Source organism: Thamnophis elegans, chromosome 5 (assembly GCF_009769535.1).
Source record: "Thamnophis elegans isolate rThaEle1 chromosome 5, rThaEle1.pri, whole genome shotgun sequence".
NCBI classification, from domain to species: domain Eukaryota; kingdom Metazoa; phylum Chordata; class Lepidosauria; order Squamata; family Colubridae; genus Thamnophis; species Thamnophis elegans.
Genome location: NC_045545.1, coordinates 31,677,696 through 31,691,762, shown reverse-complemented (window position 1 = coordinate 31,691,762; position 14,067 = coordinate 31,677,696). Strand labels below are relative to the sequence as shown.

Below are 14,067 nucleotides of genomic sequence, written 5' to 3'. Positions count from 1 at the left end.
GAGGGGCAGGTATGACGGGAACTTCAGGGCTGGCCATTACGCAGGAAGGAGGGTTCGCTGCATCACAGAGATCCCTCCTTCCGGCCCTGTTAGTTCCACTCGAGAATTGTCAGGGCCCTGGTCTCAGGCTGTTGTTGCTAAATGCCAGGTCTGTGGTTCACAAAGCTCCCCTTGTCCGGGACCTAATTTTAGATGAGGGGGCAGACCTGGCATGTATTACTGAGACCTGGCTGGGCCCAGAGGGAGGAGTCCCCCTCACTGAAATGTGCCCAGAAGGTTTTCAGGTGCTTCATCAGCCGCGACCCCAGGGAAGGGGTGGAGGAGTGGCTGTCATCGTCCGAGGGTCTTTAGTTCCTCGTAGGATCCCTGCTCCGGAGTTTGTCGGGTGTGAGTCCCTGTTGATGAAGCCGGACCTTGGTGGTCAAGTGGGTCTGTTGCTAACGTACCTACCTCCCAACAGCGTTGCAACAACCCTCCCCTCGCTCCTCGAGTCAGTAGCTGAGTTGGCGGTGGAGTTCCCCAGGCTTATGGTTCAGGGGATTTCAACCTGCCTACACTTGGTGAACGCTCTGATGGGGCGCAGGAGTTCATGGCTTCCATGACAGCCATGGACTTGACCCAAGTAATTCGAGGTTCGACTCATTCAGCGGGTCACACACTTGACCTTGTATTTCTGTCGGAGCAGTGGAGATGTGATCTAGAGTTGAAGGGCATTAAAACCTTGCCCTTGTCATGGTCTGATCACTTCCTGCTGAGGCTTGACTTTCGGAAGCCAATCCCCCACTGTAGGGAGGAGGAACCGATTAGGTGGTTCCGCCCCAGGTGCCTGATGGACCCAATGGGGTTTCAGACGGCGCTTGGAGAAATACCTGACACTATCGTCCACAATCCGGCGGAGTCCTTAGTCGCTGCTTGGAATACAGCGGCGGCGGGGGCTCTAAACCGGCTTGCGCCTTTGCGACCTTTCCGAGGCGGCGGATCCAGGAGGGCTCCTTGGTTTACCGAGGAACTCTGAGAGATGAAGCGCCAAAAGAGACACCTAGAGTGCCACTGGAGGGCCAATAAATCTGAGTCAGACCGAGCACTGATGAGAGCCTTTATTAGAGCCTATCTCGTGGCAATACGGGTGGCGAAATGTTCGCATTTTGCCGCCCTTATTGCATCCGCCGAATCGCGCCCAGCCGCCTTGTTTAGAATAACCCGCTCCCTCTTGAAAGGGAGGGATGCGGGTGACCCTCTACAGGATAGAGCTGAGGAAGTTGTTCAGTATTTGATGGATAAAGTCTCTCGGATTCGGACAGAGCTGGACTCCAATTGCACGATACCAGCCGAGGTACCTGGGGAGGGTCTTGAGCATGCTTTATGGATTGAGTTTCAACGGGCTTCTCCTGATGAAGTGGACAAGGCCATGGGAGCGGTGAGTGCCTCCACTTGTATACTGGACCCGTGTCCCTCCTGGCTGGTCTCGACCAGCAGGGAGGTGACACGCGGCTGGATCCAGACAATTGTGAACACCTCTCTCCAGGAGGGAATCTTCCCACCCCTCCTAAAGGATGCGGTGGTGAGACCCCTCCTGAAGAAATCGTCTCTGGACCCAGCCATTTTGCGCAACTATCGTCCAGTCTCCAACCTTCCCTTTGTAGGGAAGGTTGTTGAGAAAGTGGTGGCCTCGCAACTCCGACGGTCCTTGGATGAAGCCGATTATCTAGACTCTTTTCAGTCGGGTTTCAGGCCTGGTTACAGCACGGAAACTGCTTTGGTCGCGCTGATCGATGATCTCTGGCGGGCCAGGGGTCACCCCTCTATCCTTGTGCTTCTTGACCTCTCAGCGGCCTTTGATACCATCGACCATGGTATCCTTCTGCGACGGTTGCGAGAGGTGGGGTGGGAGGCACCGTTTTGCGGTGGTTCTCCTCCTACCTCTCGGACAGGTCACAGTCGGTGTTGGTCGGAGGGCAGAGATCGACCCCAAGACCCCTCAAGTATGGGGTGCCGCAGGGTTCGGTCCTGTCCCCCCTATTTAACATCTACATGAAGCCGCTGGGTGAGATCATACGCCGGCACGGGATTAAGTATCACCAATATGCAGACGATACGCAGCTGTATCTGTCTGCCCCGTGCCAACTCAGCGAAGCAGTAGAAGTGATGTGCCAGTGCCTGGAGGCTGTTAAAGTCTGGATGGGAGCAAACAAGTTGGCACTCAATCCAGACAAGACCGAGTGGCTTCTGATGTTCCCTCCCAAAGATTGTCCAACTGTTCCATCTCTCAGGCTGGGGGGCAAAATTATACGCCCCTCAGAGAGGGTTCGCAATTTGGGAGTCCTCCTGGACCCACAGTTGACTCTAGAACACCATCTGTCGGCTGTGACCAGGGGGACCTTTGCCCAGGTCCGCCTGGTGCACCAATTGCGACCCTACCTGGATCGGGAGGCCCTTCAGACAGTCACTCATGCCCTTGTGACCTCAAGACTGGATTATTGTTATGCGCTCTACATAGGGCTGCCCTTGAAGAGTGTTCGAAGACTCCAATTAGTCCAGAATGCAGCCACGCAAGCGATTGTGGGTGCACCAAGGTACACCCATGTTACACCTATCCTCCGGGAGCTGCACTGGCTACCTATTAGTCTCCGAATCCGCTTCAAGGTGCTGGTCGCTACCTATAAAGCCCTACATGGCATCGGACCTGGGTACCTGAGAGACCGCCTCTGCCGATTACCTCTCTCAGACCAATTAGATCGCAAAGGTTGGGTCTCCTCCGGATTCCATCTGCCAGCCAATGTCGGCTGGCGACTCCCCGGGGGAGGGCCTTCTCTGTTGCAGCTCCGGCCCTCTGGAACGAGCTCCCTGTTGAGATCCGGACCCTTACTCCCCTCCCGGCCTTCCGCAAAGCCACCAAGTCCCGGCTGTTCCAGCAGGCTGGGGGGAGCTGAGAAGCATCTACCTCCATGGAAATTGTGAATGTTGGTTTTATTTTTAATATGTTGTCTTTGTCTCGTTTCCCCCTTTCCCTTGTCTTTTGTGAGCCGCCCGGAGTCCTCAGGGAGTGGGCGGCATACAAGACAAACAAACAAACAAACAAACAAATAAATAAATAATAAACTTGACCAAACATGAGTTAGAGCTGCTATTAAAGCCTACCTTGTAGTGATAAGTGTGGTGAAGCGGCAGTACTTCTCTACCCATATTATATCGAGATTGATGTCCCAAGATTCTATTTTGGTTGTCACATAGGTAAAGGGGTCCAGGGAACCTTTGGGAAGTTGGGTGGAGCATCTCAGTCACTCATACTCTAGTCACCTCTACTTTGGGTTAGTGTAATGCTCTCCACAGTATTTGGACCCTTCAACTCCTAGAAGAGCATACATTACATCTCTGCTTTAGCAGTGGCATTCTCCCAAGTCCAATTCAAAGTGCTGTTTTTGATCTTTAAGGCCCTTCATATCATTGGACTAGCATACCTAAGGGATGGCCCTTCCCTGATTACATTAACCTGCCCCATTAGATCTGGCAGAGAAGGCATGTTGAGATACCATCTACCAACAAGTTACATTTAGTGGGTCCCAGGAGGTTCTTTGTTGCGGCACCTGAGATATGGAACATTCCCCCCCCCTCTTTCTCTCTCTCTCACACACACACACACAAACACACACACACAGGTTGCCTATTTTACTGGAAGTCCTTCAACACTGGATTGTATCACCAGGCCTCAGAAAACTAAAGATGTTTCTAAAGTATTTTGAAGTCTTATGACAATTAGTGAAAAAATGCTTTTGGCAAACAGGAAAGACACATTGTTGGAAGAGGCTACTACAACAGGGGTCCCCAACCCCTGGGCCGTGAAAATGGCAGACAAGTGCGCACAGCTCCACTTGTGCAAGAGGCAGGCACACTCACTCACACGTGAAGCTCAATTTGTGCGAGCAGAACCATTCCCTCTTCCCCCGTGCTGCCACCAGTCTGCAAAGCTATAAAGTTTGGGGACTGTTGTACTATAGTATCTTCTTTCTTAAGGAATTTATGGAGAACAAGAAGTTACACCATATACCCACAGATGTGAAATGATAGCCTATTATTATAGGGGAGAAATAAAAGTAAAATGAGATAGTGGTATAATGTACCCCTTTCACCAATTTTAACAAGCAGCAAAATACTTGCCAGCTGCTGCTAAGTGTGTCCTAACAATTAAGCCTGGAACACAATTGATGCCTTAAATTAGGTTGACTAAGTTCAGTCAACCTAATTTGCAGCCTTAACCTCCCATTTGTATAGCATCAGATTAATAGCATGTTCTCCTCAGAAATAGAATAACATTCTTCATTGGTCAAGTGTGAAGGAATTTATCTCCAGTGCATAAGCTCTCAGTGTTCATACAAACAATGAAATCATATAATAAGAAGATATCAATAGGAGAAGGTGGTAGGAAAGATGAGAAAGATAATAATAATACTAATAATAATACCGCCATATTACATGGGTAATTATCCTTAGAGATGAGAGAGTGCTGTGGGAATTAGGTGTTTAGCAATGATGGCATGGGAGAAAACTGTCTCTGTTTTTACTTCTTTTGGCATGCAATGCCCTGTAGCGATGGTCTGCGGAGAGGAGTTGGAACAGTTTATGCCTATAATGTAAAAGGGATGTAGGCATTTTCTCAGCCCTCCTTCTGACTTGTGCAGTATACAGGTCCTCAATGGAAGACAGGCTGGTTGCAATTGTTTTTTTCTGCAGTCCTAACTATCTGTTGAAGTCTGTGCCTGTCCTGTTTGGTTGCTGTATCAAACCAAAGAGTTATAGAGATAAAAATGACAGACTCCAGAATTCCTCTGTTGAACTGTATCAGCAGCTCCTTGTGCAGTCTAAACTTTCTGAGTTGATTGTAGGAAGAACATTCTTTATTGTGCCTTTTTAATTATGGTTCCAATGTTAGGTGTCCATTTCAAGTCCTCCAGGAATATAGAACCCAGAAACTTGAATGTCTCTACTGCTGATACTGTGCTGTCTAATATTATATGAGGTAGGAAGAGGGTTACTCCTAAAATCCACTATCATCTCTACAATTTTAACTGTGTTCAGCTCCAGATTGCTCCAGTTGCACCACAGGTCCAGTTGTTCAACCTCCCATCTGTATGCAAACTCATCACCATCTTGAATCAGGCCAATGACTGTTACATCATCTGCAAACTGCAGTACATTAACAGAGGGATCCTTCAAGATGCAGTCATTGGTATATAGAGAAAAAAGTAATGGAGAGAGCACACAGCTGGGGGAGCAGGGAGATGTCTGTGCTAATTAAATATCCTGCAAAGTTACAAAGCTAGAAAAGGAATGATATAAACCTACTTGGTGTGGCAGTGGAGATACAGGAAGGCAACTGGTGCATTCTATTCTACATAGTTTTACAAAACCACTTCAGCAATCCACAGATCTTCCACTCTGAGTCTTCATTAGATTTCTAAAGAAGAAGCAGAGTAAACCCAACTACTTTCAATAAGGTTTACCTTCTGCAGTGGAACAGCTTTCCCTCTTACTTACATCCCTGCTTCAATCTGACTCAAAATGCATTACTCCGTCCATACCCTGCCATTCTCCCTCTCTGTAACTTATCTGCTCTCTGCTGCCAAGCTGATTATGTTTAAAAGCTCATTTGGACGACAGTGCTACATTTCAGCCTTCTACTTAAAACAATCTGACAATCTGTGCTAAATCACAATCTTTGGGATGGGTCTTAAGTAGCCTAGCCAACTAATAGCACATTTCCAAGAGAGATGTACAAAAGGACTTCGCATCTCAAAATGTTGCAGCAATTGGACACACCTCCATAAACATTTGTTAAATTAACTTTATTCAAGGATTCACAGAATTCCCAGGTACCCAGTTAGACTGCACCTGGAAGTTGTAGTTTGTGACATCCTAGTGGGGATCCAAGTTGTTTGAAATTGTTTCTATCCTAGTTTTGAGAACTCCAGCAGTGGTATGCTGTATAAGATCGACTTGACTGTCTATATAAGTTGTCAGCAAAAAGCAGATAATGAAAAGCCTATAAATTCTTCCTCAGCCAATTATATAGTTGCTTTTCATTGACTTCAATATATAAGCCCATCTTTTCCAATGTACAAACTTTTAACACACTATCCATTTGTTGCATTTGTAATAATGCTTGAACCTTTAAACTTAATGTCATATTAATATGAAGAATCTGCTAGTTTTCTCTGCTCATTCATTTCTAGATAAAATCATTGATCTGGTTTTGCTTTGCCAACCACAGCAAAAGCACTGCATGTAATATGGTAAATATCAAGAACATGGAGATAGTCTGTTTCATGCCATCACGTTAGAGGCATGTGATGTCAGCACATGACATGAAAGCCCACTCTGAAGTAATCATTTGCTCTTGCATGCAAGCCTGCAAAATGCATTTTTAAGCCTAATGAAATGATAGAGCATACTTTTGTATTTGGCTTAACACTTGTTCGTGATAAAGGTATTGCATATAATTATATTGCCTGCATATCTATACATGCATAAAAGGCAAATACCATTCATCATGAAATCTCCAGAACCATAAAATCTACAAACTTGAAATTTGGTACTTACGTTCCTCTTGGCTTCTAGGTGCTCACTAAAAAGGATTTTTTGAAATGACCATCAGATCATTAGAATTTCTTATACAGTAATTAACACGCTTTGATGCTAAGGAGTTCTACTCCCCCTCCCTACCTTAAAAGAATTGCCAGTTGCCTTATATTAACACGCTCTGATGCTAAGGAGTTAGACATTCTACTTCCCTTCCCCACCTGAAAAGAAGTCTCACATTCTGCTACCTCAGTTCAAACTGGCAGACGTTCCACTCCTTCACTCAGGAGTGGTCTGGGGCTCCTTACAGAGTACTAAAGGTCGGTACCTCATCAAAATGTCTACTCCTTCCACCTATGGAACTGCTTCCGGACTCAAGGCGGTGGGAGTGATATTTCCTTATGTGTTTCAATCATCAACCACCACTGAGCCAATGGATTGTAGTCCAAATTCCTCCTGCATAGCCTGATCACATAGTTTTGTTGCGAAGTGCCGAAGTGCAGGTATTCAGCTAGTATGATATAAAACTCAGTGAACAATGTGTAAGGCATTGAAACCCTAAAATAAAATCTGCTGGCATTTTCAATATAGATTGTAGTATCATTTTATTAGCCTGTGAATAGGCTTTAACTTGTAAAAGCATCCTTATTTTGTAGGGTGAAAGTAACACAGAGTCCCTACAGACGGCAGAGTCCACGTTCTACGTACAGAAAATTCTAGATCCAGTCTTTGACATCCCCAATTTTTAAAAAGAGCCATTAAACACCATGAGAAACCACTGGTGAAGGTCCCTTCTGCTGCTTTTGTCAGAAGAGATTCCATATTGTTAATGAATCCTAATTCAATCTTCCAATCCCAGAATAATCGAAAAGAAAAAGCAGGGCTGAATGTTGCTATAAATGGACATGTGGAATTACTATTTCCATCAAGGCATTATAGAAAATAACAAATAACGCCAGGCATGACTAATCAATGGAAACCCTGCATAGATCAATTTCATCATTACCTGCCTGTTTTCTCATGGATGCATTTAGCCTGGTAGCCATAGGCAACGTGAAACTCCATGCAGGTGAATGCATCAAAGCATAGCCAAGTGAGAGGGGTCGCAATGATAGCATGTTCTGGGCATCTATTGCAAGAATCACAAAGATTACCCCTCACAAAGATTCCTCCATATCAGTCCCAAGTGGAATATTCCCTCTGTTCCCTGCAGTTTCAACCACTATAACACCCCCCCCTCAAAAAAAGTTATGAACTGGAGTGGGTTGCATTGTACGATTTACCAAGCTGACCAGTGTCAAGAAGAAAATAGATTTGGCTTTGGTAACATAGTACAAACAAGCAAGGAGGCCAATTAGCATTGGCTTCAAGCATCTTTCCCTACTCGTCCAACTCAGGCACCGCATTGCTAAAAATGCTGAGCTGCCATTGGAAAAATAAAAAGCACATTATAGAAAATAAAAAGTCAAGCGCACCTGAATGATTCCTTTCCTTATCGACAAGTTTTTTTTAACGTTGATCAGTTAAAATCAAAATAAAGGGAACCCGTAAAAAGAAGAGAATTTCTCGTCCACCCAGATTCGTTTTGGCTGAATAATTCAAGCGAGCCAGACAATGCAATTAGGAAACTGCGAGAAGAACGCGTCACGCTCGCAGCATTTTCTCTTTCTAACTGGAGAGCCATACAGAAACACCCTCAGGCTCATTTAAGGTCACTGAAGAAATCGCACCCTGGATTTTAAAGGGAGAAAAAAACTTTTTCCTCCCCCAACTCAAGTAGTTCCTCTGGTCCTCTTACCTGTTTCTGGATGTTCCGAACCCGCAAGTCGTGCTGCCGTGGAGCACAGTGCAGCTTCTGCACAACCCAAGCGCGGAGCTGGTAGTAAATATCGAAAAGGACAGAAAGGGGCAACAGGAAGAGGCAGACGAAGATCCAGCGGTGGTGGACCAGCACGTATTCGATGCCCCTATAGCGAGCCCAGAGCAAGAACAGCAGAAGCCCGATCCCTAGAGACAGCAGGGGCCCCATCCTTCACTCAGCCTCTCCTCAGGGAGTTCGCCAATCCCGCCTCTCTTTAACCCGGACTGGAAGATCCTCGTTGCCCCGCCACGTATTATAATCGCGACTTGCAACAACCTGCTTCCTCCTCTCGGCCCCACCTTTCTCCAGCCGCTTCTTTAGGTCTTGCAATCCAAAACTGCGCCTTTTTAAGGAGAGCTCCAGATTCTTCTACTATGCTACTTCTCCGCCTCCCCCCCCCTCTCTCTGGCTACTAATGCGTAGCTAGTGGCCCCTCTTTATATGCGGCGCTCAAGGAACCCCAAAAGTGCATTCATAAGGTCAGAATAAGATGCTTCCCTCGCCCACTTCCAACCATCACGTTGCCTTCCACTCAAGAACCCCTAAAAGTCTATCCCTAGTGGTCTTTTGACTGCCGCTTTCTTCTCGGTCTGCACCCCCGATGCGAGGTCCCCTTGGTTGAACAGATCACTCGAAATCAACGGATCGCGCCCACCGGCAGTAATCTTTTAGAACGCCGGCAAGCCACCTCCCCGTCAAGCCCACCCCATTCCGCTCTCCCGAGCATCTCTCTTCGGGTTGGCTGACCGGTGAGGAGAGGGATACCGGTCAACCAATGGGAAATCGCCGTTTGGATCGGATCAGGCGCCGAGCGGTGGGATTGGCCGAGGCAAGCAAGGGCCGCTAGAAGGGACGAGGTGGGGGGGGGGGACCCAAAACTGGAGATCGGGCTTTCGGAACGGCACGAGCGTGAGTTAGCGCGAAGAATGGACTCTTTGTCGTCCGCACCTTCGGAACGGATTTGCAAAATGTGTTTTGGCCGGAAGAAGGGCTCAACCCTTGAGAAAGATCCAAATGGAATGTAGCGTTTGAGCATGGGGAGATTTCCTCAGGTGTTTCTTCAGGATCAGATCCAACAGGATGGCATGTTTGTTGAAAAAAACCGCAAAAGGATTTCGTGGCAGGATCCAATCTGATTTTGCCCCGAGCTAAGAAGAGAAACTTGCTTTTTTCTCCCGACTGGCAGCGCGGATTTAAACCTACGCTATAGGGAAGGGAACAGAAATTAATTGATCTTTACTATAAGTAGTTTGGCTGCTTCTGAGTAGCCATAAATGCTGATGGGGTGGGGTTATTTTGGGAGAAATAAAAATGCAGGCTTCATTACATTGTTCACGGATAGTTTCCTCCCTGCAAAAGATGCCTTATCCTTCACAGTTTGTACGAGTGAATATAGCTCTTCACCTGCCCTGTATTACTAATTATAACCAGTCTCTTCCCCATGAAATGAGTTTAGAAAATAACGCTGGGCAATCAACCGTTTCTATAAGCTTGAAAATGCAACTGGCATGCTTGCATGGAAGAGCAGCCAAGCATTGGCACAAGCACCGTGGGGGTCCATTTCAAGCCACGCGTTGATTGGTGGCACATTGCCTGGAATGCTCTCCTGGTCTCCTCTGTCCCCCTGGCATGATGTCAAGGCACGAGGCAAACCATCTGCAGGATCTGGGTATTTGCCATATTACATGCAGGGCTGAACAAGTCAGGAGTTTGCAGCGCTTGGACATAGCGAATTCATTACTAGGCAAAATAAAACCAAATGGATCAGCATGTTACCTTGAGTGAATGGGCAGAGACAGTTGGCAGAGTTCTTAGACTGTACTCCACCACATTTAAAGGATTTGAGCAGGATACAATAGTATGGCAGGAATACCTTTCAAGGCACGCGTTGACTTTTGGCATGTTGCCTGGAATTCTGTGGGTTTTTTAAGTGTGCCCCAAGAAGTTCCCCAAGACTCTCCTAGTAGTCTACGAAATCAAAGTGATTTGCCAGATATTTTAATTTTTTTTGTAAAACTGCCACTCTTCTCATTAGTATTTCTAGTTGTTAAAAATTATGATTTTTTCATGCAAAAAGGTTTATGTTAATGTTTAAGGGGTATAATATTCTTATAATCTTATTTTCACATGATACAATAAATATTCATTGGTTTCATGATTGTTTAAAATTACAGTTTTATGGAAAATCGGACTTAAAACTGGTCCTCGCACTGATGATTGTTGCAGCACCCCCAAGATCGCGTGATCAAAAGTTGGGCACTTTGCAACTGGCGTGTATTTATCAAGGGATCCGTAGAGATACTCGTGAAACTTTTTAATCCCAGACACCGCAGCCAGAGCTTGTTGATCTGGCTGTAGTTCCTCTCAGTGGAGGAGAATGTCTGGGAATAAAAAGCTATAGGGGCTTCTGAGCCATTGGCAAGGATATGGCTCAGGACAGCCCCCACACTGTAGGGGGGAGGCATCACATGCCAACGTCAGCAGCAGCCTGTCACTGTATTGGACTAGGACAGCTGCTGATGTAAGCATGGCTTTGAAAATGCGCCACAGCCCCCAGATAGTGGCCTTGGTGGTGGTGGTCGCCATAAGTAGGAGCTCTACCCATTTAGAGTAGGCATCCACCACCTGGCCATGGAAGGGACCCTCGAAGTCAATGTGGACCCTGGACCACAGCCCCCCAGGGAACTCCCAGTCCCTAACAGGCGCAGCTGGTGGCGCTGGCCGGGATTCCTGGCAAGGAAAACAGCGGCCAACCCAGGCCTCGATGGCCTTGTCCATCTTGGGCCACCAGACATAGCTGTGGGCCAAAGCCTTCATACAAGGTATGCCAGGGTGGCCCAAATGGAGGCAGTCCAAGACTTGGGTCTGTAAGGAGGGGGGAATGACCAGCCTATTCCCTCAGAGCAAGCATCCACCCTGGAGGGAGAGCTCCAGCTGGCAGGTCTTGAAGTGGCAGAATTCCTCGGCCACCTTGCCTAAAGGCCACCCCCTCTGCACCCAAGTGAAAACCTGAGAGAGAGAGGGGACTGCTAAAGAGTGGTATGCCACATCAGAGGCCGATAGGGGCAGGTCCAGCATCTTGATGGACAGGATGGAAGAGGCCTGGGAGGGGTCTGGTTCAGTGGCTGGGAGAGCTAAGGACAGCCCCCACACTGTAGGGGGAGGCATCACATGCCAACATCAGTGGCAACCTGCCACTGTATTGGACTAGGACAGCTGCTGATGTAAGCATGGCTTTGACAGCCGTGAGTGCATGTGCCTCGCAGCTACCCCAGCACCAGGCCGCCGATCGGTTGAGCAATCAATGGAGAGGTTCGGCTAGTGATGCCTTGCAAGTATAAATGGCTCATAAAAGTTTAAAAAGCCTAGAAACACCTGCAGTTCCAACTTGGAGGTAGAGTGGGGGCGTTCCTTATGACCTCAAGTTTAGAAGGGGTGGGGTGGATTCCCTGGGTGTCCACAAGGAAGCCCAGGAACTCCACCTGGGGGGGACATGGCGAAAGTACATTTGCTGCGCTTTAATTTCAAGCCTGCGCCCCTAAAACGGTTGAGAACTGTCCTGAGGACTTTGATGAGTCCTGATCGACTGCTGGCAGCGATCAGGATGTCATTGAAGTAGGGAACAATGCCAGGGAGCCCATGGAGCAATCGCTTCATCAGGCTCTGGAAGATTCCCAGGGCAACGGAGATGCCAAATTGCAACCGTTGACAGTGGAAAGCCTCTCAGTGGATATTGATGGTCTGGACGGCAGTGGCCTCATCATCCACCAGGAGCTGCTGATAGCCTGAGCCATATCCAGTTTCGCAAAGATGCAGCCCTGCCCCAAGGAATGGAGCAAGTGCTGCACCACAGGAACCGGATATGGTTTGCCTGGAGGACCTTGTTGATGGTCGACTTATAGTCAGCACAGATAATGATGGACTCATCAGCCTTAATGGGGACCACAATTGGGGTCTCCTATGTGGAGTGGTCAACAGGTTCAATGATGCCCTGCACCAAGAGTTTGTCGAGCTCCGCATCAACTTCGGGCCTCAAGGCAAATGGCATCCTGTGGGCCTTGAGTCTGATAGGGGCAACCTGGGGATCTAAGTTGAGGGAGATGGGGGACGTGGCACGACAAAACCGCGCTCGTCAAAATCGCGGTGATAAAATCGCGGCGCTAAAGCACCGCCGCAGCAACAGCGTGGCAACAGAAGGGCGCTTTAAAACGGCGCCGCGGCAGAAAGCCGATTTCAATTAAGGTAAGGGTTAGGATTAGGTTTAGGGGTTTGTTTTAGGGTTAGGGTTAGGTTTAGCGTTAGGTTTAGCGTTAGGGTTAGGGTTAGGTTTAGGGTACTGAGTGCTTGGGAATGCGCGGATTTGCCCTCCGCGATTATGTCATCGCGGTAGCGTCGTGTTTTTCCTTAGCGCTTTGAACGGCGTGAATTAGTCTTCGCGCTTATGTCTCCGCGGATAAGGGCTTCGCGGATTTGTGGTGGAACCGATGGGGGAACCCTTATATTTACCTAGGGTTCCGTCAAAGCCATCAGCGAATTCATTGATGATGTCTTCGACAGAGTCAGACATGGGGGACGTCTGGTGGACTCCCGTAAGCGACAGCCCCAGGGATGGGAACCAATCCAGGCCCAAGAGAGCAGGCAGTGGCTTCCCTACAACTAAAATGGGAAGCCTGCCATGAAAATTCCCATAGTCTACCCACACAGTTAGCCAACCCAGGGTTCGAATTTCAATCCCCTGGTAATCTTTGAGCATGGTGTCCGCTGGGGTCAGCTGGTTCCAGGTGATGGCGGGGCATAGGCCGGTCAGGATGCTCCACGATAGAAGGGACCTGGAGGAGCCAGAGACCACTTCCATCGTACACAGAGCCCCTTCGATGAGAAGCGAGATGGTGATCTTCTTCAAATCAGCTGAAGCCTTTCTGACCGAGTTGGCAGGGAGGCCTTGCTTCTTAGAGACGGCGAAGCAATCGTCTCTGGGAGGTGGTTGTTGGCATTGTTGGCGTCCTGCAGTGGGGCGGTAGTCAGCTGAGGGTGCAGGTGGCAAGGTGGCGCGGCAAACATGGCCGAGGTGGCTCTTTTTATTGCAGCGGCGACAGATCGATTTTAAAAGGACAGGTGGTGCGAGCATGGATGCCGCCGCAACCCAAGCAGTCACCAGCCTGAGGGTGTATCGAGGCAGGAGCGGCCATCTGTCTGGGTTGCGCTCTGAGGCGATCAACCTGGTCCTCCTCAAGGTCATCTAGAGGGGCCAGCTCGTCAATGAGGCAGGGTTTTGGAGATGGCGCAACCAGTTGTTGGCATCTTTGGATTTCAGCTGTGGACCTGTCAGAAAGTTCTGCGGCCCTGGCTTTGTCCACAGCCATCTGCAAAGTTATGTCCAAGCGGGCCAGCAACCTCAGCTTGAGGCAGATGCCGCGCACCCCGCAAACAAATTGTTCAAGCAGCGAGTCATCCAGGTCTGTGAACTTGCATTGGATGGCCACTGTTCTAAGTGATTGCAGGAACTGGCTGACGGTCTCTGTGTCCTTCTGGACACATTGGCAGAAGATACAGTGGCGGGCTATGCATGATAGTGGTTTTTTAGTTTTGAAATCAAGGTGTCCCACATTAAGGTGTGAACTGCAAGCGGCAAG

At 48.3% G+C, this 14,067-nt stretch overlaps 1 protein-coding gene across 1 annotated transcript in view; it reads right to left on the bottom strand.

Annotated features, from left to right (window-relative positions):
- The window catches only part of DHCR24 (24-dehydrocholesterol reductase), a 28,310-nt gene extending 19,224 nt beyond the window's left edge, over nt 1-9,086 (bottom strand). The window contains exon 1 of the mRNA XM_032217335.1: nt 8,372-9,086. Within this exon, the coding sequence (XP_032073226.1) occupies nt 8,372-8,602 (231 nt within the window). The 5' untranslated portion in view covers nt 8,603-9,086. The remainder of the gene's footprint in view (nt 1-8,371) is intronic.
- Nucleotides 9,087-14,067: the final 4,981 nt, after the last annotated feature.